Genomic DNA, 26,915 nt, shown 5'->3' on the forward strand with positions numbered 1-26,915 from the left:
TTCATTAAAAAGACTTTATTACACTCTGGGGTTGTTTTTTTCCACTGCTGACTCCATTTTTGGTGTCAAGCAATTGATTAAGAATCTTGACTAACCTTACATGTACTTTTGAGATTAGATGTTCATGAATTTGACAGAAATTCATGCAGTTCTGGTATGTTCATTCACCCTGTGCTTTTCTTCATGTGATCTGAATGATTTCAGCAAGTTCTTGCGCTCGTTCAGGCAAGAGAACATTCTAGCTACGCTTCTGTCCTCATAAAGAGTAAATGCCAGCTTGATGAAGTTCATCCACAAAACTCTTGTCAGTAAAAATGAATTCTGAGGTTATGAAAAGAATTTGAAAGGTTTTTAACACACTTTTCAAAGACAATCTTTTCACAAAAGCTGAAAATATATTCCAGTATATCCAATAGTGACCTTATGTGAGTCCTGGTCCAGACTGGATTGCAATAACTGTCGGCTGTCAGGAGAGTAACATATCACCATGAATGTTGCCTGATGGCAGCACCTCAGAATTACTTAAAAAAGTGTATGCAATGTCTCAAAATTGGAATTCTTATAACTCCCTGGACCTGAAGAGACTCAGCTTCACCTCTCTGGTTGTCTGCAAAGCTGTCTGTCTTTAGACAGTTTTCCTTTAACATAAGAAGACAGTACTGAATTGGTTTTAACTTGGGAGGTTGTTTTTGAACTTGTAATATTGAGGGGGGAATATCGTAATAGGGAAAGTCTAAAGGAGACCTTAGATCTTGGATTCATTAGAGTTCAAGGTGCATGGATGTTTTTTTCCCAGCCCTCTTTTTTTTTTTTTATTTTTGTATTTTTTATTTTGAGCTTTTAAGTTTCAGAAATTCTGTACAAACCCGCATGGGTTTTGACCTTATTTAGGAAGTGCTTTCTATTCGAGATAAGTTTCTAAGATTGAGAAGTGAAGTTCAGGTGGTAACCTCCCAGCTGATCTTTCTTCAAATATTGTATCTCTAAGTTCCGGAGAGCTATTAACAATCTGAGCCTCCTGAGAGTGGTAAAAGAGCATGAAAGATTGTCTGCAAATGAAAGTGAGATTACTGTTAGAGTATAGCATGAGGTAGGTGAAGTTCAAACAAAAACGTATTGATTTGAAGATTCTGGTTAAATGGAAAATTCTAGTATACTCATTCAAAGATAGGGCTTGCTTTTCTGAGCCCGAGCAAAAGGCTAATTAAAAAAATCCCTCATTCTCATTGTTTGCCTTCAGTGATGTGGCTGATTTTGAGCAGTTGACTCTTTTTAAACGTGAAACAAGCAGCAACATAACGGATTGTTTGACAGCTCTTATTGTCCCCCAAACTCAGACACTGCTTCTGAATTCCCAGAATTGGTTGTCAATAGTATATGCTGAATTGTTGACAGTATAAATTACATTAATTTCTACTTCTTGTTGCTTATAAATGCTGTTGAGAAGACTCAATAAAGTGAATACAGAGCTATAAGCTCTAGTGGTTAAAGAGAGCTTTTAGGTCTTTCAAATTTTCAAAAAGTATTCACTTGCAGTTTACTTTTATAGATAGGGTGTGGATTCAACAATGCAATGTTAAGATGAAAGAAAAATCACATGAACGAAAAAGCTTGGAGACTTGACAAAGGTGTTACTCTGCTTTGATTCTTTGCAATATCAAAAGCCTCCTGAAACTAAGAGCCATACTACTAACATGGCAGACTTTCTTAATATGTGGAAGCTTGGAAAACTAAAGCATTTAATTGGAGTATTTTCATCTCCAGTGGCTTTCTAGCTGCTTCTTTCATATCTTCACTGATAAATCCATTTCATAATAGTTTTTAATTGAAGAATGGACATGTTCCATCCATTGAATGCCAGTCCATTTTCACTGACCGGTAGTTTTGAGAAATTGCCCAATATTATGTAGTAGATCAAAACACCTGCCTGCTTTATAGCTTTGGCCAGGCACTTACAAAACACACGCATGTAAGAAACACACGTGTACTGCTTGAAAGGCAGCAATAGCCATCTACAATAAACTAAAAACTTGGTGATAAGCTACAGGACTCTCAGGCGAAGGACAGATTTTCTGGAAGTAGCCACATCCTAATTTGTATTTGGAAAAGCTGAAGAATTTTAGAAGCAAGCTCTGACTGGTTTGTTCCCAATGTGAGCTTTTTAATTTTAATATGAAAAATAAGTATTTTTTCTGATCAAAAACTGTCAGTCTTTATGCATCTCTTGATATTTTAATTAATATTTTTTTCTGAAATTACAGGCAAATATGTAATTGAGAGATTATTAATTTCTAGGCCTCATCAGTTGCTTTTGAAGTTCTGGCAATTATAATTGTTAATGTACTTGGTCTTCCACAGATACTTTTATCTAAATGTTATTGTTTGCAGGAAGGCACTGTCTTAACATTATGGAGTCAATTGTGTTTTAAAAATCTGTTTCAAAATGGGATTGCACTGTTAAAGCCATTGCAGACTTTGCAAAAACATTTCTTCCCTGGATCCAGGACCTATAACACACTGGCTCCATCAGGGAGCTCCAACAGCCACAGTCCGTGCAAAGCCGGGCATGCTGTGGCAAGGAAGAGTCTCTTATCTTCCTGGTGGTCTACCTTCCTGCTGCAGTACAGTGGTGGTAACAGGAGGTCATTAAACATTTATGTATGTCTGTGTTCACTGAAATTGTGCACTTGCAGGGTCTGGGCTAGTTTTGTCTAGAGTTTGCTAAGGTGAATACTAACATTATTATTTTTTTTTTTTTTGGCAGGGGTGAATAGCCTTTCCCAGTCACTGAGTGCCAACTCGCTGATCGCGAACACGCTCGTCTATCTTGACCTCTCAGGGAACGCCCTCCGCGGTGATGATCTCTCAGTAAGCACTTTCTTCTCATTTGTGAGTTAATGAACGGACGTTTTAATTTCTTGTTAAGAGATGGGCAAGGCCATTTTGTTTAGATCCTTTTTTGCATTTATTTCAGTACAGTTATAGTAGGGGTAGAAAATAACATTTTGATCTTTACTTTTCATTATGTAGTCAGAGAATCAAATTGCCCCACACGACTAAACAAATCCACGTAATTTTAGTTCATGCTTTTAGTCCTTTGCTTCTACTGATAAATGAGAAAACCGTAAGTGTGCCACTTGTTTCAGTGGACATATCATGCTCCCTGAGTTCTGTTTGAAAGTGACCAAAACAATTAAAAAACATCCTGTTCTTTTTAGTAATAAATGTATTACAAATTTTTCCTTGGAAGGTTGGAAACAACTGAGTTTGGATTTGGATTTGGAAAGACTTAATTTCTGGTTTTCAATATTCTTTTTGTAAAAATAAATCTGTGCACCTTCTTGACACATGCCATTGAAGCCCGTGATTCTTTGAAGAATGTAATTATTATTTAAAGTCCTTTGTTCATTTTATCAGTTGCCTTAGAGGTACAGCTCTACTTTCTCTATAACAAAATCCACTTAGTTCTCAATTTGTTATGTATTCACTTTTTGACTGTTACATCCGTATTTTTCTCTCACATCAAAAGTTGTATGCATGTAAGTGTCAGGTTTTGAATTCTTTAAGTATTGAGCATCTAAAATATGCAACAGTAGAGTCACCCAATCTTACCATTTAAAGTGCAGATGTGACAGTGTTACTTTTTCACAAATCTTACTAGTTTCAGAATCATCAGCACATTCAAAGAACTAGTCTTTTCAGACACGAGGTGAAAGTTTTAGTAGGACAAGGGGATTTAAAAGATAACAAATACTTAAATTTAAATAAAGACACACAGTGAATTAGTCTTGAAGAGAGAATAACACAAAATAATGTAAAAACAAAAAGTAAAATAAAATGTACAACTTTGATAGGCAATGCTTAAACGTGATGTCTACCTACCATATTTTAAAGGACATAAATACAAAAAGGGGGGCTTTCCTTATCCTGTCAGAGAGAGAAAGATGGTTCAAATAAAAAGGTTATTAATACTGGGATCTCTTCATCTGTGGAACAGTTTTCCAACAGGAGTAAGGAAATCCTGTTATTTAGTATTTGACATAAACCCCAGCAAAGCACAGGGATTTTTTAAAGCAGGGACCTTTCTTGCACTGTAGGTATAGGGGCTAAATGACCTAATTTTTAGAAAGATGAATCTATTTTAGAACTGTTGAACATGCTCTGTTTGGCTGGATTTCATGTGGAGTTGAGCGTTCCACGTTTCTGTGAATTAGGTCACACTTTTATCTTTCTGTGTTGTTCTCTGAGACTAAAAAAAGCCCAAAATAAAACAGAGTATAGTAAGAAGTTTTACATACACTAACATTTGCATGACATATCCTATGCATTACTGAAGTCATCAGTATTAGAATCTTGTTACCTATTCTGTGTTCTCCCTTAAACCTTTAATGCGCTGCTGATGTTAAGAAAAACCATCGGCTTCAGATGCAAATTAGTTGCTTCCCTCATGCTTAAAGGGGCTGGCTTAAACTTACAAACCAATTAGCCGTTCTGAATTATAACAGCAACTTGACTGACATCCCAAGGTATTTCTAACTAAATTAATTATCATTTGCTGTGGAAGTAAATTGCAAAGAGTAATGTTCAGTAGGCGTAGTCTGAGCACTGTTTTTTCCCCTATCGTTTTAAAAAACGATACCCTTCAGAAGTAAAACAGGTTGTATTGATTAGGTGAAAATAAGTTTCAGACACAACTCTCAGTGCAACTTTATAATAAAAGCCTAAAATGTAATGAGAAATAGCGATCCAGTAATCAGTGTCATAATACCAAAATTAACATGGATAATTATTTTTTTTCCCCTCTATTAATTATAGAGCCTGTACAATTTTCTGGCCCAGCCAAATGCCCTTGTTCATCTGGATTTATCCAACACGGAGTGTGCGCTAGATATGGTAAAGATTTTTTTCTGTGGAGATTCAAATACCAAGGAAACATTCCCCACCTTCTATCCTTAGGTACTTTTCTGGGTTAATATAAAGTAAAATCAATCTTCTTTGTTTTAAACCAGGTGTGTGGAGCCCTCCTTCGTGGATGTCTTCAGCATCTAGCTGTCCTTAGCCTCTCTAGGACTCTCTTTTCTCACAGGTACAGTTTAAATGTCATTACTCTTAACTCCTATAATATTTTGTCTTATAATTTCTTGCTCTCTTGTTGTGCCTTTTTTTTTTAAGAAGAAATCTAAGACTTTATAAAAGTCTTAGAAGTCTTATTTTTCTATGAAATAGGTATTATTTATTCCAAGCAAAACATTTTCTTTCCCTTTCCACTCTTAGCTAGATGGCTGTAAAATAAGCTACCTTGTCTAATATGTTTTTTGTGATACTGATGTAGCAGAAAGTCTATATATATCGTTTGTCTCTAAGAGGCATAACATCAGGCTTTGAAGTCTGACTGACTTAGCTCCTCTTTAAATTTGGTTTTTAAAGTTTGTATTTTTCGTGACTTGATGATGGTTACAAATGCTTTTTTTCCTTCTTTGTCCCTTTCTGGGAGGAAATCCCTTTGAAATGCTTGGAAGACTGAACGTTGACTTTGTAGAATACTTGTGTTGTAGGAAATATTAACATTAGCTTCCCTTTTCTTCAAATTAGTGTCTTGGGTCCAAATCAGGGATGATACCTAACTGGGGGTAAGCTACTCCAGCATTGAGTAATTATTTCTAGTGGTGAAAAGGGAATTTCAGGGTTTTTGTAATGTCCTGTTTGATCTTCTACTCATAAGATATGAGTATGTTCACTGTTTACCAGACCTAAATGATCATTCTTCGTATTTCACCGAACAGAAGCTAGATAGCGATATCTTCTGTGCAGCAGTGCAATGCTGAGGATTGTTTGTTGAATCAACATTTTGATGACATTATATTTCTAAGCTAATTGAGATCCACTGATTACAAAGCTGTTGAAGGTAGAGCAAATTAAACATGTAAAAGATCATTACAGTTCTGACTCCTTGCGTTCACTATTTATTGGAATGAGGAGTGTCTAGATGCTACTTCTTAATGAACTTGTTTGTTTACAGAAAAGGAAAAGAAGTTCCTCCTTCCTTCAAACAGTTTTTCAGCAGCTCACTTGCTTTGATGCAGATTAATCTTTCGGGAACTAAACTCCCTCCTGAGCCTCTAAAGTAAGAATTTCATTTTATTTTCTCCTGTTGCCTGAAACCTAGTTTGCATTGTTATTATGTGGGTGCCTCATATTAAAAATGAAGGGGAAAGGATTTTGCTTTTTTTTTTCCATTGTACATTATTGATATTGCAAGAGTGAGTTTCATAATGATCACACATTCACAAATGTTGTTTCCATCTCACAGTTGAGACTATTAATCATATTTTGTTCTGTGGGAATGCCACAGCTGTTTAGCTTCCATCAACATTTTTTGTGATATATTTTTTATTTTGTGGCTGAAGGGCAAAACCGTTTGCTTCACAGTAAAATGGGATTATGTACTTGTGTGAGTGCCATTCCTTTGTGGCTGCAGTATTGTAGTAGCCATTGTGAAACTGAACCTGTTGCAATGCTTGGGAGGAGAGACCCATTGCACAGAGCTATGCCCTCCTTTTAGAGGGAGAGTCGATGGCAGCAACTTCTAGGAATGCGAAGTGTGATACATCTCTTTGCTATGTGTCCTGTGGCTAACAGGTTCTGGTGATGGATTGGACACTTCCATTGCCCACCCAACACTGGAGAGAAACTCCTCTTACAGCCTGACGCAGGCTGAGGGAAATTGTGTAGCACCGTGTCACCCTTCCTCTGACGTATGCATTTTTCAACTGTGTTGAACTTTCCAGACATAAAATTTAAAGGTGTGTTTTAAAGTCAAGATAGGCCTATATAGAAGGGTCTAATCTAGATAGGTCATTCTGTGATTCTGGCAGAATCCTTGTGTGTATTGGGCTAAATTAAAGAAAGGTCTCTTTCCAGAGTGTCAGCTTCCTAGCTAATATGCATTAAAACATACATAGCCCTATCTGTAGTAGACGCCCAGGCATGTTCACTAACCATTTTGGGGAACACACCTCCAAAACCCTAATCTGGACACAGATATAGATATAGATGTATATGCATGTACACTTGTGTGGTTGGGAGCCTGCCTCCTGAGGGAGAACAGGGAAGGGAAGAGGGCAGCAGCTCAGCAAGGGAGTAGCTAATGAATGGGAGTTGATGGGAAAATTAGAGATGTGGGATATAAAGAGTAGTTAATGAGTACTGGATGGAAAGCTTTTGATACAATCTGGGGGAAGCTAAGGGAGAGAAAAGTGCCATGCAGGTAGGAGTAGTGTACGTCGTTTTGGGATATTTTTTCTTAATGCAATTTGACATTGAAGAGGGCAGTACAATATGATGGTTAAGTATGATACGCTGGATTGAAATTGATATTCAACTGCAGAAGCCTATCATTTTAGCTGTGATTTTTCACTCTGTCTGCATGATGCTCTTGGTTGCTGTCTTGCTTGCTTAGACTTCTCCAAGATTAAGAAGGTATGGTACTGATGTGTTTTCAAACAGAAAGTGATTATTGAGAAACACATTGGTTGATTCTAATTAATTAGTGCTATTGATTCCATGGTGGAGGGCAGCAGGGAGCTATGTTTAATGAAGCAAGAAGAACGGAGGATGCATGTGACTAATACACAAGACAATCTTATCAATGCTACAGGAAAAAAATAATGCTGTGAGACATTGAGTATATCTACACAGATTAGGAAAGGTGAGAAGCCTCAAACACTAAGGTTTATATTTAGCTCTTCTCCTTGGTGTGTTGAGTACCTCCTGGGGTGTGAGGAGTTTTGGCAGGTGAGTGCTCTACAATTGTCTGTGCTCATGGAAGATGTTACTGTGTTAATTTATCTCAAATATTTGTGACCCCTTGATCTGCCAGCTGTAGAGCAAACAAGATCTTCCTTGTCCTTTTCGGCCAAAGTGATCTGTATTAGCAAAAACCTACTCTCTTGATAATGTTTAAGCTAATCTGGCTCAGTTTGGGTGAATTGGGTTAGCGGGAGTTAACTTGCATGACTGGTGTTGGTGGAAGAGGCAGTGGTGGGTAGCGTAGGATGAGCTGAGAGCAGTAACCTCTTTCGTCAGCACATACAGCTCCACAAAGGAGCATCTGTACAAAGTCCAGCTGGACACAGATGGTCTCAGAGAGTCCATGCCACTCTCAGCTGGATGACATTTTGGAATGGGCTTCTTTTGTTTTGTTCCAATGGCAGTGTTCACCTCTGCCTAGGAGGTAAGAGTTCTTAATACTTTTTGGTAGTTTCCTTGACGTGCTTTTTCTCTGACCTGATTTTTTTCTTCAGTCTGAGCTGAGTGTATTTCACAGCAGTACACCTTGCTTTCACTCTCAAACCCTGTACAGCTTGACTAAGACACTTGAAAAGCATCCTGTGGAAGTTAATCTGGTGTTAAAAGGACTGAGAATGTGCTATATCCCAGGGCAGCCTTTTGGCCTTAACTGTAAGAAATTACAAAACTTCTACGGAACAAGCAAGATCACAGGATTTGTTAAAGACAAGATGGAAATACCTTTTTTCAGACAGGGTTATTTGTCATTGCCAAGATTGCAGTAGCACATGAGGGAAAGAAGGAAAGTGTACAATAGTAGTACTTCTCTGGCATCTTTGATCAGTGCATGTCAAAAAGCTTTTGAAAACGTGGCACTGTCCTGTGACAAAGGAGAAGTTCCTGGTTTGTGTCCGTGAACCAGAGGTCTCAGAGTTGGATGTGTAATTAAAGACTAAGCCTGCCTACAGAAAAAAATACAGATAAAATGCAGGTACCTGACACCCTGAGTCCCAAATTCCCCTGATTAATTGTTATTTGATTTCTTTCTTATCAACTTCCTTTAGATCAACAGTTGTGGTATGTTTAATCGCATATGCTAACTCGGTGAGTTTAAAGATACTGATAAATCAGTGCAATCAGGGAAGGAGATAAACATGCTTGCATAGTGATGGACCTCTTAATAAAGTCAAGCCTTTCAGGGAAGAGGGTTGCTAATAAAGCTGTACTGTGCAGATGCCACATCGTGGCTGAGGAAAGGGTGCTTTTAGTTCTTCTACATAGTTAATATCGTTAATGTTCCATCATAGCTTGATATTTTTTTGCCCTTTTTTTTTTAACTGAGTGAACCAGTTTATACTGTCTTTTCCTTGTTTAAATGTATGTTGGCATTTTTCTTCATTTACAGACATTGCCAAAAGTTGTATTTTGATCTGTCAGTAGTATAACAAGACAAGTTTCCGATACACTTCTCATGCAAATGCTAATTACAAGGCCATTTCTTGCATTCTGTGTGTACCACAGTTGACAAGACCTTTCCATGTATTGCCATGTGTGTGATTTGAACGTAGTGGCTAAGTATAATTATAATACGTTTGCCTTCAGTGCCTTTGAATGCTGGTGATTTGTCATGACAAAGAAATGAGAAATCATGAGATTTTCTTAGGATGAGTTTATAGGAAAGAGGTTAGGAAAAAAACCAACCCTCTTTTCTTCCTGTTAAGAGACTACATTTGAAGCAGCGCTGTGTATCTTTTTTAATGTGCATTTTTTATGGTTGCACTGTATTTTTTCAGTTGCCTCAAAATGCTTAGGAAGTTCTCTGCAAAGTTATCATCAGCCAGACTAGCTTTGAATAAAAGTATGTTTGGGAAGGAAATAGAGACAAGCATCATCTAAAAATGTTTAAAAATTGTTGCAGAGCTTTCGCATTTTTCAAAGTCTGCATGTTAATAGCTTAAGAAGTAAATAAGTACAAGATATCTGTCTTTGTTAACAGAGAAAGTCTGATTAACATTTATACCTGCAGGGCAGATATAAATAGGTTTAAATGAAAAACCTTCCTGGGGCGCATACATTTTAAATGTGGCTTTTACACACTACTTGCATAACAAGTGTATAGGCAAATGGCTCAGCAAAATTGATTGTTTTTTATCTCCATGCATCAGTAGTTTGGATTCCGTTAGCTTGCTTTCGGCCAAAATGGGGAGAAAGTCCTTCTGTTTCTATGTTCAATTACGAAGTCAAAGCAGCATCTATTCTAAAGATACTAGAAGATATACACAGATTGTGTTTGCTCCTTCTCTAAGACGCAGACAGTCGTGCTTTCTGATTTGACAGTATTAATACAAATGTGATATTAACACTAACTTTTATATGTGGAAACAAACTTCTGTAAGGCTTTAAAGGTGGATTTATGAAAATCATAATGAGTCGTTGCTACACTTGTCTGCCATTCTGCCTAAAGACAAAGGATACCATTGTCTGGGAATATCATTTTGAAATCTGTAAATATTTATTGGGTTGCAGAAGTGGAGAATTGTGTGATACTTGAACACGATCCAGCATTTGAGCATTATGGGCACTGTGCCTGGCTGAAATGGCTGGCTGCACTGCTTCTTGCATGTATTAAAAACCCCAATTTTTTCCTGAATTTTTGGAAAATCAGAGAGTTAGTATGATTGTACAACAGAACACTCCTTTTATAATCATTTGGTACTCTTTTGAAAGCAAATGTTGAAGAAAATTCATCTCTGATGAATGCTATTAAATGTTTATGTAGCATTAGCTTTACAGTTTCTTTATTAGCCTTGCATCCCTGCAGTTTTTGAAGCTGCTGGAGTGTTCTAAGTGTGGCAGGTTTGTGCCATTGTCATTTAAGAAATAACTGCTCAGGTGGTGTGTTTTTGATTTGAAATGGTTCTTTACATTATAGGTGTATTAACCTGTGATCGCTTAGATGATGATGATGTATAGCTGCCTTTTTTTTTTTTTTTTTTTTTAAATGGTTCTAAAATTGATCTTTTTCAGAGCGCTTTTATTAGGCCTGGCTTGCAATCACAATCTGAAGGAGGTGTCTTTAGATCTCAGTAGCTGTGAGGTAAGGAATATTTATCAGGATGTGTTCAAAACATGCAATGATGTGGAATGAGCGTTTCCATGAAATCCACTGAGCGAGATGTTCTTTGTGTGTAGTCAAAAGCTGTGGGAAAGGTAGAACTCAGAGAAGGAGTTGTGGTAAACATCAGCTGCGGTGTGTTACAGCATCATCCGAATTAATGAGCACAGAGGTTCAAAGCATTTGCAGCACCTGATTGGCAAAATCCTCCTTGCAGTGTAGCTGCTCTAGATTCTGAGCCAGCGCGCTGTTTGCTGCTTGGCGTCTTCTGCTCTCTGGTGCTGGGATTGTACAGGACCCTACAGCAGGTCTTTCGGAGCTGCCCAAATTTGAATGGGTCACAGGAAGCTGCATGCCCTGAAGGCATGTCTGTGGTTGGATTGTCTTCCTTCAAAACCAGAGACGTGCTTCCTCTTCTGCAGGTTTGCATTTTAACCTTGGGAGAAATTCTGCTTTCCTAATCAATTCATCAATTCGGGCCAATAGGGAACTTTGGTTAAAGTTGACTGAGGCATGCCATTAACTTAAGAGGCACTCTGCAAATGGCTTTAAATATCTCAAGAATAAATAAAAAACAATTGTGTCAGCTTGATTTGCTTTATCTTGTTCCCTCTTGTTTCTTCTCTGTGCTTTGCTGTGCACTTTGTTTCTCAGGATTGTCCACACTCTTGCAGGATGATACCTGCGTGGCTGCAACCTACGACAAAAGATCAGCCAAGACCCTGGGGAGCCAGTGAGGCAAAGTTACACAGAGAATAGTGTGGACTTTTGCCAAAAGCCACACAAACCAGCTTTGGCTCAGGCCTTCTGTAACTGAGCAGCCACCCTTTTTAAGCTGCAAAGAAAGCCTCTCACTGGTTAGGCAGCTCTTTCCAAGTTCATCACCTGAGTATTAAGTGTTCTGGAAGTGCCTTTCAAACGCAATGGTTTGCCCTTAAGTAGAAAACATGCAATTTGATGAACATGTTGAGGTGCAGTAATCCTTGCCTTAGGTTCACAGTGGTCGATTGCTTTTGGAATGTGCACAGATTCAGTTATGAAGGAAAAACCAGATCATCGTGAATGCATTTCATAGTTTGTTTTGATATTTTATACTTTTTAAAAAAATTGTATTTCTTTGAAGAGCATTACATGTAAATTCCAAATAGAAAAGCTTTCAAGTCAAGTACACATGCTTCTGGCTTCGGAGTAGAGAGATCAGACGTATGATAATTTTTCTTTCAGAGGGAGGAAGGAAAAGGGAGGAGTAATTAAAGTAACAAAAATGAAGTCCTGTAATCATAACCTTAAAAGAATAAATCAATAAAACACGAACGTAAGTAATGAGAGTATAAATTAGCATGTAAGTCAACCAGGGCTGACAGGAGTGACAACTTTAAATCTTTCATGAAAGAACCCCCAGGATGGGATATGGAGGAGCATTGGAGGGGTGATTAGCAGTATTGGGCACCAAAGCACAAGTGGTGATGGCTGACTCTCATGACAGAAAGGAAGGAATCATGCCCAACTCACGGTGTAGCGTTCCCATAGCTGGTCCCTCCAAATTGACAACACTTCCTTAGGTCCTTCCCTTAACATTTTTTCACCTCACTGAGCTTTATTCATTCTCATGTGCTTTGGAAAGAAGAAGTTATGCTTCCACCAGCAGGGGAGTGGATGTGCCAGGAGCTGGGAGTACTTTCAGTGGACCCAGCACTGCAGGGTCCTGCTCCACCTCTCCCTGTCCCTCTGTGAGCTGGGCAGGGTGATCTGCACCCAGAAATGAGCCGTGGGAAGCTTGGAGCCCTACTTCGACCTGCACTACTCCCAGTTCCTGCAAGCATACGATGTTAGGAGGCTACTAAGCTGATGCTTCAGCTTTGCCCTCCTCTTTCCTACATCAGGCGAGCTGTACTCAACTATGGAAGGATAAATCTCTCTGTTCCTTCCCTCTCCTACCACTTTTCATTTGCTCCCATAATTTTCTGGTGTATTAACTCCAAGCTTAATCATTTTATATTGCTTGTTTGTTTTTTTTATTATTTTTACTATGAAAATTACATTTTTATTTCTACCTGCTCAGCACTGATGTATCTCACTCTTTTCCCTTCTGCTTCCCTTAGCTTGGTCACTGTGTAAGTACCCTCCACGCTTTACCTTAATTGTTAAATCAGTAAGCAGCTTTGTTTGCCCTTCCCATATTGGTGCCTCACAGCTTCAAACACGCTTGGCATTTTTAATTGTTGAAGGGTTGTTCTTCATTTTCTGAATAGGAGCTTGTATTTGCAGTCTCAGAAGTATGTCATGTAGGAGATGTTGCAGAGATGGGGTTTTTTTTCAGTATCACAGTCCGAATAGCCCTCTCTGCTTTTTTTTCTCTCTATATATATTATTTTAATACACTCACAATAATTTTTATCCTAAAAATCAAGTTGTTATCATCACCCTCAGATTAAACAGATATCACCATTCCTGCACATGAAATGTTTGTGTATTTAAGATTTTGAATATAGTTATTGTCACAAGGTTAAAAGCTGCTCCTGAAAAATTGTCCACTTCCACCCCCAAAGTATATATAGCATAAGGATACAGATTCTATTGTGAGTATAATTTTAGTGTATAGAACTTTTACCATACCAACAACCAGTCCAAGACCACATATTATCTGCCAGTTCCATAGATTCTGCAATAATAGATGTGACACTGTGTAAAATACTTGTCTTGTGGTGGGCCATGTTGAGGGAGCAGCACAGAGCAAAACTGAATGATTTAGGCATTCATACAGCAAATACTAAAAATGCTTTTACAAAAATAAAGTTGAGTTAAAATTGCACCACTTCTGGCCCAAATACAGACTTTAATCTGACCACTTCTTGAGAGGATAGGGTGAAGCATAGGTAGGCTTTGTTTTACGCAGGAGAGGAAAGGTGCCTTACGTTCTGTCTCTCGTACACTTCCAGACGTGACTTACAATTTAGATGTTGTCTTTGACCACCCCTGTTCTTTAAATGCTCAGGCCAAGTTGTCAAGCTGCTTGTTAACCAATCACATATCTCAAACTTTCTAAAAAGTGCCAAAGCAAGTCTTTATTGGAAAATATTTCTGAAGGCATTTGTGGTTCCTTAATTATAGCATGGTTAAAAGAGACTATTCATAGAAACATCAGCAGGTTCATTCAGGATATTTAGCCAAGTAAGCTGACTAAGTAAAATATTGCTCATTTTTTATGCACAAGAGGTGAAAAGGCTATTTCATGTTTGAAAAAGCTTTCCCTTTTTTTTAAAGCAAGGAAAGTGAAAAGAGAAAATGCAAAAATAGAATTTTTGTAGAACTTTTCCCCTCTTTTACTTAAGTTGTTTTCTGGGGGATGTTTGTGAAGTGAAATGCACCTTACATAGTTTGTGTAGCTGCAAGAAATAAGAAAATGCTTTTGCTTCATTGGAAAAAAATATGTTGCGTTGTTTAATTCAGTAGCATTAGTAAATAAGTGTGTAAGTTTTTAATAAGTTTGATTCTTAATGTTGATGTTTTCTCCAAGGCCATTTTATTGTTTTTTCATTAAATCCTGACATTTCTTTTATATTAACTTAATATTTCAGATTAATAATATCATAATTGATACTTGCCAGATAGGCATTTTTGTTATTGTTGTTGTTTTTCTCTTTTATGCCTATTTTTAAATTAAGAATAAGGTAAATTACTGATTTCTCTTGTTTATGGTCTTCTGTGGCTATTTTACAGCTGGATTATTTAAATTTTCTTTTCAGTGACAGGGAAACATAATTTCATTGGTTTTTTTGGTTTGTTTTGTTTTTAATTTATTTATTTGCTACTCATCTTTGATCTGGGCATCCTAGCATTTTGCTAAGAGCTGAAAGTTGATGCTCACTATAAGCCTTGACTGTAGCGGAATCCAAGAGTGACAACATACTTATAGGCTGGGCTAAGTTTGGGTTTTTTTCCTTTCACTGGATGTTGGAAATGTCCTGGCCCTTTCACGTAGAAAACCTGCACCAGAGTCCTGCAGTCACTGCCTGGCACAAGTGCTAAAGGATTCACTGTGTCTGCACCATTTAAATCTTTCCCTGATTTAGCTCCTGAGCGGTAGTTTTAAAAGAGAGGACAGAGAGTCCCTTTTCTCACTTATATGCAAATAGTGAGAGGGGAGGATGAGAATAGTAAGAATGTGTGCATAGGCTGTCATATTGGTGTGCATAACTTCTTCTGTTGCTGCTGTTGTTGCTGCTGGTAGTGCCTTCTGTATTCAAAAAGCTCCTACCACTGTTTTCTGTGTGATCTTGAAACCATAACTAGTTTGCAAAAATGGATGATGTTTTGTCTCTAGTTAAGATCGGGAGGTGCACAAGTCTTGGAAGGATGCATAGCAGAAATACACAATATCACCAGCCTAGATATTTCAGACAATGGTAAGTACACAGAACAGGAACGGAGGGTCGTGCGAGTCCAGAATCTGAGAAACACTTTTTCTTTCAGCTCACAGTATGATCAAGGATGGTCACTCTCACTTTATGATTATTGGCCATATTGGTTATGGGAATGTCTCAGACCAAGAACTCTTACTTCTTTAAAGTATATAAGAAATGTTTATAGACTAACTGTAGCCTCAGAAGTTTGTCGTTTGAGACAAATGTAACACAGCAGAATAAATTGATGGTAGTAAGCGTCATATTAGGTCTAGAGGAAAGTGGGTTAAAGTACAAGGGGATGAGAAGCTAAATGACAAAAGTGTAGTGAAAGAAGAAAGGGAAAGACTATAGATACAGAATGAAGCTGAGGTTGTGATACTGAAGAGCAAGAGAGGGAAATTGGGAGCAAACAGTTAACCAGCGTCAGGTCAGAGAAGGCCTGTTTGAGTCTTTGGAAAAGTCTTGGACTATTCCTGCTTTGGAGACTTTCTGCGTCCTAGCTGGGAATACTGGCTGGCTTCTCATCTCGCAAACTCAAATTGTAGACGTACGGAATGGAAGAATTCACCTGCTGTGTTTGCCCCTCTGACAGCCAAATGTGGAAGGATTTCAGAAAGAGATTCCCAGTACAGTTGAATGCCCAAGAAAGGTGGGATGCATTGGCAAGTGGAAAGCTTTGGGAGCTCCTGACTCAGCCCAATTATGTAAACTGATTGTTATAAATATTTGACATCTAAATTATCCTGGGGATCTGGATCCTAAGTCATTGTCATTGCAATCTTCAAATACATCACTAGCTTGGGGACACAATACTACAGCAAATTATTTTTCTTATTCAGAAGTAGAATAAAATTTGTCTTGTTTTTCAGGTCATTTTATTCGTAGCCTGTTATGTTAGCCTTTTTGCATTTGAAGGCTTTGAGACCTTGTTGGTACACAGCTCTACTAAGACTAAATAGCAATTAGCGTGGTCTCAAAATTCTCAAAGGAACTTTAAACTCTGCCTGACACTGCGAGGAACTACCCTCGGGTAGTTGGACTACAGATAAGGGACTACGTTTGTCTTCTGTGTTTCTGAGAGGTGCCTTCAATGACTTATTAGGATGGAGATTTTAGGAGCGCATTTTAGAGAAAGCATTTATTCTCATAGAAAAGCAGGCAAAAAAAAAAAAGAAAAAAAGATTTAAAAACAGAAGAATGGAAACTTTTTTAGAACTCTTGGAAATTAGTAAACTGATATACTAATTTGAATAGATTGGACCCTGTCTGGGTCTTTTGTGAAAATGTGTTTTAATTCTTAATCTAATCTGATTCTTTACAGGCCTAGAATCTGACCTCTCAACCCTTGTAGTCTGGCTTAGTAAAAACCGATCGATAAGACACTTGGCATTAGGCAAAAACTTTAACAACATGAAATCCAAGTAAGGCTTTTCTTTCTTTTAAATAACAAGAGAATGGATGAGGAGAAGCTGCTGATTTCATCGTCTTCCTAACTTTTCTTCCCTCAGAAATCTCACTCCAGTACTTGATAATTTAGTTCAGATGATTCAAGACGAGGATTCAGTGAGTATCTTTCTGACTACTATCATCATGTGTATTTGTACCCTCACAGTCTATTTCGGATAATTTTCTTCACTGTGTTAATTTGCTGTATAAGCTTTGATCGTGATCCTGCCCAGGTACATCCAACTTTTGTGGTTTACGATTTTTCAAAAAGTAATTTAGATTATGTGTAGCATGTAGGCAAATGTTTCTTAGGGTAGTTTTAGGATCTGTGCTTGTTGAAAAAATGTTGATTCTAAATAATTGGATGTGCTTAACCTAGTTGCTTTAGGCCTAAACTATGCAGCCCTGAAGGCCCAAGTTTTCAAAATCTCAGTATCCTGACAGGAGATTACAATGGTAGTGTTCTCTGGATGGTGGTACTCCTTCAATAACAGATTTTTTATTTTTTCTTTTTTTTTAATTAATAGAATGCACTATTTCCTGATAGCTGTTCTTGGGTATTTGCATTTTTTTTGCTTGACAAAATGCAAAGTCACTGCAGTGATCTCCCAGAACTCCTTTCTCCTTCAAAAGATGCAGATAAACTGTTCACTGTGCTGTTCTTTACTTCTCCTAGTACAATAATCACAGGAGTAATTTCATAAAACCCTTTCAGTGTCCCTTGCTGGAATCCTTGCCCACTTCCTTCATTTCTACCTTCTCTCCTGATTCTGAAAGACTTCTGTGGTTGGGTTCATGTTCTTGCCTTACTTGGTGTCCTGATTTTGTCTATAAGGGAATCTCAAGATGCTCATGCTTGTCAATCTTTATTCATCTAGTCTTAGTTCGTTCTTTCTTCTTCATTCCCTGTACAAGTAACGAGCAAGCTCGGCTTTCCTTATTCTCCAGAAATAGCAGGCTGTAGACTTCAGTAGTCTAAATACCTGCTATTCCTGTTGTCTTCATTGTCTCACCTCTAAGTTCATGGTCTCCACACTTACTGCTTTCTTATTTTCTCCTCCTATCTGTGTCTGTCCCATCACCCTGCAATTCAGTGGAGCAGTTTTTACCAGCGTTTCCGATATCTCCTTCCATACAAGGTCATTAGACTCATATTCTACGTTCATCTTTTGTTACTGCTTAGTTGCATTTGAAGTGATTTGTTAAACTAGTCCTCTCTCTTCTCTGTGTCCTATTAATTTGGGTTAGTGATACTGTTTTTTTTCTTGATTCTTTGCCCTCATCCTCACTTTATTCTTTAAAACATGGGATGTCACTGTGACACGGTGAAGTGCTGTGTATGGATACCTGAGCTGATAATTGAGCTAGCACCTGTAATGAAAGCAGTAAGTCCTTGTTTGCACTAGTCAGATGGAGCATCGTGCCAAGTGTATTGGTAGATCTCTGTACTACTACTTATACCAAACTAGCCTTTTCTTTTTCTGGTGTGTGACCACCTCCTTCTACTCTCTAAAGGGAATGGTGCAGGGCTGTCGTCTTCTCTCCTTTTCCTGTTGATACTGTTCTGAGGGGTGGTATCATTTAGTTTGATAGCACCTGCTTCTTCTGTTTGGACATTTGCCTGTGTCCTGCCCTGTATCTCATGCTTAATTTTTCACAGCTATCCTGAATACTGTTATGTCAAGCCAGATTAATCACAACCAAATGTAATTTAGTATGTTTTTTCCCAATTTCCTTCATCCCTTTGCTCTGTTGCAGGCGAACGTTTCTCCCCACTCAGACCGTATCCTAAAACACCTCTTCAACACACTCTATGCATCCTTTCTATATCCAAACCATCTTCTCAAAGACGCTGTTGGGTTTTTTTTTTCTATTTATATGACTGTCCTGTTCATATTGTCTATTTGCAGGGACAAAAATTCCAACTTTCACCTTATTGTCTCTATTAAGTGTTACAGCCTTCTGTTTATCTTTCCTGGCTTCTGTTTTTGAAGCTTCCAGATGCAGAAAATGTAGCTGCTAATTTTTGGATATATCATTCTCACAGATCTCCCTCCTGTGCATCATCAGCCTCAACTTCTCATGCTCATTTTCTTTTCAGCCCCTAGGCAATGTCAGCCATCGTTCCACTTTCTGCCTTTGCCACAGTCCAGTGGTCAGATGTGTTCCTGTAATTCTTACTCACTGTGTCTTTCCTGAGCTAACCTACAGAACACACTCTGTAGTCTCATCCTGTTTTCAAACAGTGTTACAGTCAAGTAATCCACCAAAAGGTTATTTTATTTAGGTACTTAAAATAACTGTCTCTCCTTCATGTCGTGCATTAACCTTTGGGATACAGCATGTGATCCTGTTGGTGTTAACCTGTCTCTTCCCTCCCCATGTTCTTTTCCCTGTTAATCCTCTTCAGAGAAGGAATCTTGTTTGTTTCTGTTTCATTGGGTGCTAAAATCAATTTGAAGCATCTCCGAGCAGCTAAAGACTTGAGGATGTAGACTTTGTAGCACCGTGGGAAAAGCATGTGTTGCAGACAGCTGGATGGTCCTCACTCTACCTTGAAGATAGTACAATGCTTAGAGCATTATTTTAAGGTTCTAGTTATTTTGGTTTGGTTTTGAATCCTAAACGGGGTAGTCCCTGTTCTGCCATTACTATGCATTTGCTGCCACAGGACATTAAAAATAAGGGTGGAATTGGAGAGACCAGGGTATGATGGTGCCCAGAGTGAACGTCTTGGTCAGTGTTGCCTGCAGGCTGGTGCTGTCTGGGGAGCATCCATTATCTGCATGGAAAGCTGAAGCAGGAGGCTTTAATCTAAAAAAGTCATCTGCCAAATGCTTCTTCGTGTATTTATGCACACTTTAAATAGATCTGTTGCTGTGTTAATATGAGTCATGAGTAAAATGATTTAAACAATCAATAGCTTGGGTTTTTGTCTGTAAAAATACAGCTAGATGTAAATGTAATTCTACACAGTTTAAAAGCAGTAGTAGTAACCTAAACATCAAAATTTCCAGGTGTTTAATATAAACAAGAATGTACTATTTAGATTTGGGTTTTTGGTTTGTTTTGGTTTGTTTTTTTCTCTTTTTAAGTAGATGCTGTACTGTGCAGGCTATAATAATGTATCATTATTACTATTGCAGGAAGTGTCTGAAGGTGTATGCTTACTGTGCCGTTTCTTTTCTTCTTGCAAAAATAGATGTTACGCTGCAGGTGCAGTGTACCATTACTCAGAGCGGTAGTCAGTCCTGCATATGTGCAGAGAATTACTACAGCACTGAATAGCTTTAGTCCTTAGTTCAGTGTTTGTTGCAGAATTGGCCTTTCGAGGGCTTTTACAGCATTTTTGTTCGTAGTAGAACCAATTTAGCTTGATTTAATTCTTAAATGTCTTCCAGCAGGTGTATGACAAAAATCAATGGATACAATCCTACAATTTCTAATTCTATTTTTTACTTTAAGAATTCCTCTTCCTCAATAAGATTGTGTTAAGACATCTTCACTGTATTGGCAAAGTATCTGTTTTCTGCAGCAGGGACACTGAGCGCTTGTCAGACTTCTGTTTTCTCAATATCCAGCTAAAACCATTAAGTTGTTAAAAGAAGTAAATGTTTGTAGACTGTGTAGAGTATTGCCCTGTTTGTGGGGGATATGGTTTTGGTGGGATTTTTTTTTTCTGTTTGTTGTTGTTTGGTTGGGGTTTTTTTAATATAATAGTCAGATAATTTCATGAATATTTAGCAGCCTGTACATTTAATCTCACAGATTTACATCCTAATTGTAGTTTGCATTCAGGGCACCAAGTGAGTCCAGAGGTTTTTGCTTCTTGCTCATTGAGTAAATGCTAAGGGTGGCTGTGCAAGAAACCAGCAGTTCATCTGCTTCAAAGACAGTGCTAATACAGCAGGCGCTTTACTGCGCTGTATGCATATTTCTTATGTGGTAGTAATGATGTATAGGTGCCAGTCCTTGCAGAACACAGTGCAGAAGCGTTGTCAGTCATATACTGGTTTTGAGTATTGGAATGCAAAAGGTGAGAAATCCTTTCCTGGGAGGACATTTGAGGTTTAGAAAAACTGGTATGTGGGAGGGAGCACTTCCAGCTAAGTTACTTGAATGGCCCTTTCTAAAGTGGCACATGAGAAACAGAAGAAATTTCACTTTCACAAGCTTATTGGCAATTTCTGCCCAAGTGCTGCGCGACACTGCCCTTCTGTGAATCTGTTGCAGTAAGTCATCTCATCTCAGACTTGTGCCAAGAGCTCTAAATGACATTCTAATGCAATGCTAATATTCTTTAGGGTACATAACGTAATAAAATGGGGAAACACAAATTAGGGGTATTAACATAGTAATTTAATAACTTCAGTTTAAAATAAAACCAGCATGTTGCTTGTGTTACTGTTAGACTTTTTAATTATAAACCTGCTGTGCCTCCAAATTTTTATGCATTTCCTCTTTTACAAGTGCATTTCTTATTGTTGCAAGCTTTTTGGTTATCAGTGAGTGTAATTCAGTGGTGTCTGGAGGCTAGAGTCCCAATGTATAGTAGGTACCATGCAAGCATCTTGGACCCTGGAAGGTGTGCACAGTTCACTTGGTTTATTTATATTAATCTAACCTTTAGGCATCTCATGTAGGTGCCATGATTCATCCTTATGAGATGTTGATTTTCCCATAATGGCAATTTGGAGATTTTATGGTCCTAGAATTCATCCTCTAATACATGTCTAAGCGGGTGTATAATGGCGCTCTGTATGAAGTCACACTTGAGCAAGGGAAATGTTTTGTGGAGTACTCATGCGTCAGGAAAGGCAAATGACAATTTTAGCAGCTGAAATACGTCTGCAAGGCATGGTGATGGATAGACTGTAGTTCTTGCTCCTGACATGGAGAGTTGGGACACTGAGAATGGAGGGAATGCAGGCATTTTTAAAAGGATTTTCCTTAAGGTTTAGAGTGAGACTTGAAGGAGCCCTATAAAGTAGTTGCAGCTTAACATAGTATAGCAATCACAGGTGTCAGAACACCAGTGTGAATAATATCCATTGGCTTACTCATTTTAACAGATATCCTTCTTACTGTTTTTCATTTCAGACCTGCTTCAGTTTTCTGTCTCTTTCCTCCCAAATGTCCATGCCCTTAGTTGAAAGAACAGATACACAGCATCACGCCTAACTTTGAAGTAACAATAATAAAACAGTTTAAAAGAATTGCTTTTGTTTTAACAATGTCTCAGATCCTAATTTGCCCTTGGATAAAGCTCTCAGTCTGAGGGGGAGGAGGGGAGTACTAGATATTTTTATTTCTCACTGACAGGGAAGCATGCTGGTTAAGCAAGACCCACTGAATACTAGAGTTTGTCTTGCAAAGTTGGTTGTTGCTATTTTGCCTCTTTTCAGGTTCCCGCTGTGTTCTGTACTTAATAGAACACAGGAAACTGGAGGCACTGTCACTTAAAAGTGGTTTTATTCAGGGTGTTGCAACTTTATCTCTGTGTGTGTGTGTGACACCTGTGCTGTAAGTCGTTGGCTCCCAGTTTGTCGTGTGATCTGCAGCAAACACAGAAATAACCCTTTGATGATGCTTACTGCTGTCTCCAAGAGTTTGGAGAACTTTTTTCTTTTGGTTGATGTTTGAGGAATGAGTGCATTGTCAGTTGCTGTTATCAGTGCCCTTTCTGTGCTCCACAGCCTCTGCAGTCGTTGTCCCTCGCAGATTCCAAGCTGAAGACTGAGGTTACGATCATTATTAATGCCTTGGGCAGCAATACTTCTCTTACAAAGGTGGATATTAGTGGAAATGCCATGGGAGATATGGGAGCAAAGATGCTGGCAAAAGCCCTGCAGATAAACACCAAACTCAGGTAAGGGAAATGTATTTGCAGTAAAAGATAGAATGGCTTAATAATCCTGAAGTTATTGGCTTATTCTCAAGCTGTTTCTTTTCAGAACCCTTTGAGGTACAGCCGCTTTATTTGGAAAGATTCTCATCCTTTTTTCTTTAAAAATATATATAAAAAAACAAACAAGAGAAGCAAATTGTCTCTGCAAAAACATTTCCATAACAAACTGGAGAAAATTAAATTTTCTAAATTTGAACAGAAAGGCCTCTTGTTGGAATAAGAGAGCTCTAAATTTCCTAGAATCATAGAAAAAAAAAACCCAACCAAAACCACCTTGTTATAGAGCTCTGGATGTCATCTAATCCAATGTCCTTCTCAAAGCAGGGCCAACTTTAAACCTATCCAAAGTTTCTCAGGGCCTTGTCCAGGCGGGTTTTGAAGATCTCCGAGTACAGGTATTCCACAGGGTCTCTGTGAACCCTGTTCCAGTGCTTAGCCACTCTCTTCTGTTTTGCTCTCTTTTTTCTACTGAAGGCCTTCCCAGTTGGAAACTGAAGTAAATTATTCTTTGTCTTCTGGAGTAATCAGTTTGTAGGAGAACTAAGAGTGTGTGGAACTCAGATGGGTAGCAGCATGGACCATCCCTCCTTCCCCTCTCCCCTGCCTACAGTGCTGATGAACCTTGGCATCTTTTCTCTGTAACTTCATCCGCCCAACAGCTTTTCTGCTTTTTAGCACGTCTGGCACTGATGACTTGAGAGTATCACTTTTTTTTCTATCCAGCATGTGATTAGCAAACAGTAAAACCTTCAATCAGCATGAATCTGGATGGGGACCTCTAAATATGTCACCATCATCAGGAAAGCTAATCTACACTCCTCCTCTTGTCAGACTGTCCACATGAACCTTCCTCGGTGTATTGTCTATGTGAAGAGACCACTTTGTGTTTGGTCTCCAAGCATTTGTTCCCTGGGGGATAAGAAATTCCCCAGACCAGTCCTGGCTATTTTGTTCAGAAGGAGGGATCCTGGTCTTTGCGTTGCTATGCCCAAACTAAATATTGAAAACGTCAAGAAAACACTGGAGAGGTGGCTTTGGTTTATGGGATGTATTAACCTGAAATGGCCACAGTACCTGAAGAAATAAAGCCTTGATGGCTTTCGGGCTGGCAGACTGAAATGTTCCACAATACACTGAATGTCACAGTTGACATAATGTCACCACAGTCTGTGGTGTGATTACAAACTGAATAATGCAATGGTAACTGGCTCCGCTTAAAATGTTATAAAATAACATCCAGGTAGAAATATAAACACGCTTTCCAATGACAAAAATATCCAAGATTTGACCTTAAGCATATCTGGGGATCTTTGCAGAGTGGATGGAGAATCTCTCTTCCTCTCTTCCTTACCTCCATCTTTCCATCTAAAAAACAAAGGGATAATTCTGCAACAGCAGAATGGTGTCAAAAACTGTGAAACCCTTCCATCTATCTCTTTTTTTTTTTTTTTTTTTTCTTTAGCAGCAGAAATCTTTGTTTGGTTTTGTGCCTTTTTTTTAAGAAGAGCTATAACTAGTGCTCTTGCACAAGCAAGATTTATCCGCTTGACTGTCTCTTCTGACTACTAATGAGATCTTTGAGCACGTGTTCGCAAATTGCCAAGCAGTCTGCTTGAGTGGTCTAAATTGGGGGAGGAGGGGGAAGGCTTGATCACTCTTATCACTATTGTGTATTCAAAAGAGCTGCAATTTATGCACCTAACCTAATGACTTATACTGGCAGCCACGTATGCTGCATGTGGAATCATAGGCTCTGTGTAATGAGCTAGTATAGGATTGAATATACAATAGCCTGCAAATTTTGACCACCAATTTTTTAAATACCTTTTTCTATAACTGTAGCCATATAGCCTATGTAGAACAGAGATTGTTCACGTACTACAATTTTCTTGTTTTTCAGTGTGGGCTTGCAAAGCAGTCATTTGAACTTTATTTTTGATGCTGTTCCTGGAAAAAGCTGGAATTTTATCTCCAATTCTTTCTATAAACTGTATTTTATAAAAGTTATGGTTTTATGTTAATGATGGAAAATATAGTACAGAGTCCCCATTAAAGAAAGGGAAACTGAATTTTGTAGTATCTTTGTCCCTAACTTTAGCACATAACTAAAGACAGTTTTTAAAATGTTGCCTTCCCCTATACAATTTTGAACATACAGCGCTGTGTTATTTCAATATGCAGTTTCAATATAGATTTATTTGGTGGTTCTTGTTTAACTTTTTTTTTTCTTTCCTCTCCCTCCCATCTCTCAGAACTGTAATATGGGACAAGAATAACATCACTGCGCAGGGCTTCCAGGACATAGCTGTGGCACTGGAAAAGTAAGTTCTCAAGCAACTGGAAGACTGATGAATAGGCCAAGGACTTAGATCCTGCATGATCTGAGCAGCTGCAGTTCTCACCGCAGTCAATATGAACTGAAGATGCTGAGTGCTCTCAATTTTAAGCATCAGGGTGTTTAATCTAAAGGAAAATGTATGAGTTCCCATCCGTCAAAAGGATGAGCAAAGGCTCTGTGGCTCTTTCATCCATACTCTGCTATCAGCATTAAGGCCATTGAGTTCCGCTGTTAGCATTAAAATTCTGATTTTGAGAATATTTTCCCTTTTCTTCATTCTCTTGTGTTGATAGCATGCAGAAATTCTATTCTAGTCAGTGAATGAAGCTGTGTATAATAACAGAAAATTACTGAAGCATGCCTTTGTAGTCCGACTTTTTTTTTCTTTCCCCCAGCAAGTTGAAACCAATAGTGATGATCTCAGGAACTGCAGTTTATTGTAATCGCTATGGTCTGGGTCATTTTGCTTCCCTGAGCTTACTCACAGTTGCAGCCCTTACCAGTGATAGATGCTAAATGACTCTCATCTCTCTCCATCTCCATCACATTTCTTTATATGTTATTATTACTTTTCTTAAGAGGGAAGAATTACAGATTTAAATTAAGAAGCAGTTGCAGTTGTTTCACGTCATTAAATCCCTCAGACAGGAACAAAGTCTTTTTTTAGAAGGTGAAGGTAACATACAATTGCTAGTTCCTAGACAAGATGTCTTGCAAAACTGTATAACTACTTAGGGGAGCATCTTAAACCTTGGAGGGGTCATGAGGCTAGAGTTTATAAAGTTACTTGTTTTATGAAACTGTTGTAGTTTATATACTTGGATTCAAAATGAATTCAGTTGCACTGATGGGGGAAATTATATAAATGATGTATAATTAAGCAAATCATCTTGGAGTGATTCCACTGATAGCAGTGAATAATAATTTGCAGAGGTTATTTGTCAACTTGCAGACATTTCTCTTTTAGAGAGCAATAGCATGTACATTTACGGGAAAGTCCTGTAGAGAGGAAAATATGCTTGTTTTCTTGTTAGCATCAACTTTACTTTTCTGTCTGAAGTGCTTGGATAAGTAAATAGAAAGGAGGGGGGAAATTCTAAGGCAAAAGCAAATCATCTTAAGTGGAAAAAAAAGAAACGCTACAGATAATTGTGTGACGTTGCCCTTTGTTGAGGTGACATCTCGTTTATTTAGCTCGGAAGCTGAAGTCATTTTATGTCTCCTCTGACATTTTAAAATTTTTAAGGCCATTGGTAATATCACAAAATAAGCCACAAGCAACAAAGGTTTAAACTTGCAGGAGAGGGACTGTCAATACTGGCTGAAAACAATTAGCCTTCAAACAATGCATCTTGAAGACATATTGAGAACATCCTCCACCATATGTTTCGTAAAAATACATGAAGCTGTCAATATTCCGTAGGAAAGAATTGTTGTTCAAAATGGAATAAAATATACTGAAGATGCTGGGGGGTATGTGTGTTGTTTTCATTTTGTTCTTAAGAAAAATAGCCATATACTAAACGACAAAAAAGAAGATAGCTAGGCTTTCGTAGTAAGATGAGGAGGCTGAGGAGAATTGGGAGGGATTGTAACAGACTTTAAAACAGGCTGAAATAATGTGAAGATTGTTCTTTTCCCCTCCTCCCAGCTTTTCTTCATCTGTTTATAGTTGTGTGAAAATGTTGCTCCTGCAAGGGAATTCCAGAAGCATGGCTGCTGGAGGAGTTGCCCCAGGGGTGTCCCAGCCAGCTGATGTGAGATACTGAGCGGATCTTCTGTAGAGTCTGGTACAGGCGTCAGTTCAGGAGAGCACTTGAGAACAGTGGGCATCCTGTTCAGCCTGGCTATTAAACAAGGAATTGTATCTCTGTAACTTTAATATGAGCATAAGCGTATCCTTGTGTGCTTTGT

General features: G+C 38.3%; 1 protein-coding gene across 2 annotated transcripts in view; it reads left to right on the plus strand.

Annotated features, from left to right (window-relative positions):
* CARMIL1 (capping protein regulator and myosin 1 linker 1) overlaps positions 1 to 26,915 on the plus strand; it is a 198,818-nt gene that overhangs the window by 109,676 nt on the left and 62,227 nt on the right. For both annotated transcript variants that reach the window (XM_054190029.1, XM_054190030.1), the window contains exons 13-22: positions 2,765 to 2,868; positions 4,816 to 4,893; positions 5,010 to 5,086; positions 6,020 to 6,124; positions 10,816 to 10,885; positions 15,228 to 15,309; positions 16,631 to 16,730; positions 16,818 to 16,872; positions 22,452 to 22,624; positions 24,916 to 24,984. In XM_054190029.1, the coding sequence (XP_054046004.1) occupies positions 2,765 to 2,868; positions 4,816 to 4,893; positions 5,010 to 5,086; positions 6,020 to 6,124; positions 10,816 to 10,885; positions 15,228 to 15,309; positions 16,631 to 16,730; positions 16,818 to 16,872; positions 22,452 to 22,624; positions 24,916 to 24,984 (913 nt within the window). The remainder of the gene's footprint in view (positions 1 to 2,764; positions 2,869 to 4,815; positions 4,894 to 5,009; positions 5,087 to 6,019; positions 6,125 to 10,815; positions 10,886 to 15,227; positions 15,310 to 16,630; positions 16,731 to 16,817; positions 16,873 to 22,451; positions 22,625 to 24,915; positions 24,985 to 26,915) is intronic.

The sequence above is a fragment of the Rissa tridactyla genome, chromosome 2, assembly GCF_028500815.1.
Source record: "Rissa tridactyla isolate bRisTri1 chromosome 2, bRisTri1.patW.cur.20221130, whole genome shotgun sequence".
Classification (NCBI taxonomy): Eukaryota; Metazoa; Chordata; class Aves; order Charadriiformes; family Laridae; genus Rissa; species Rissa tridactyla.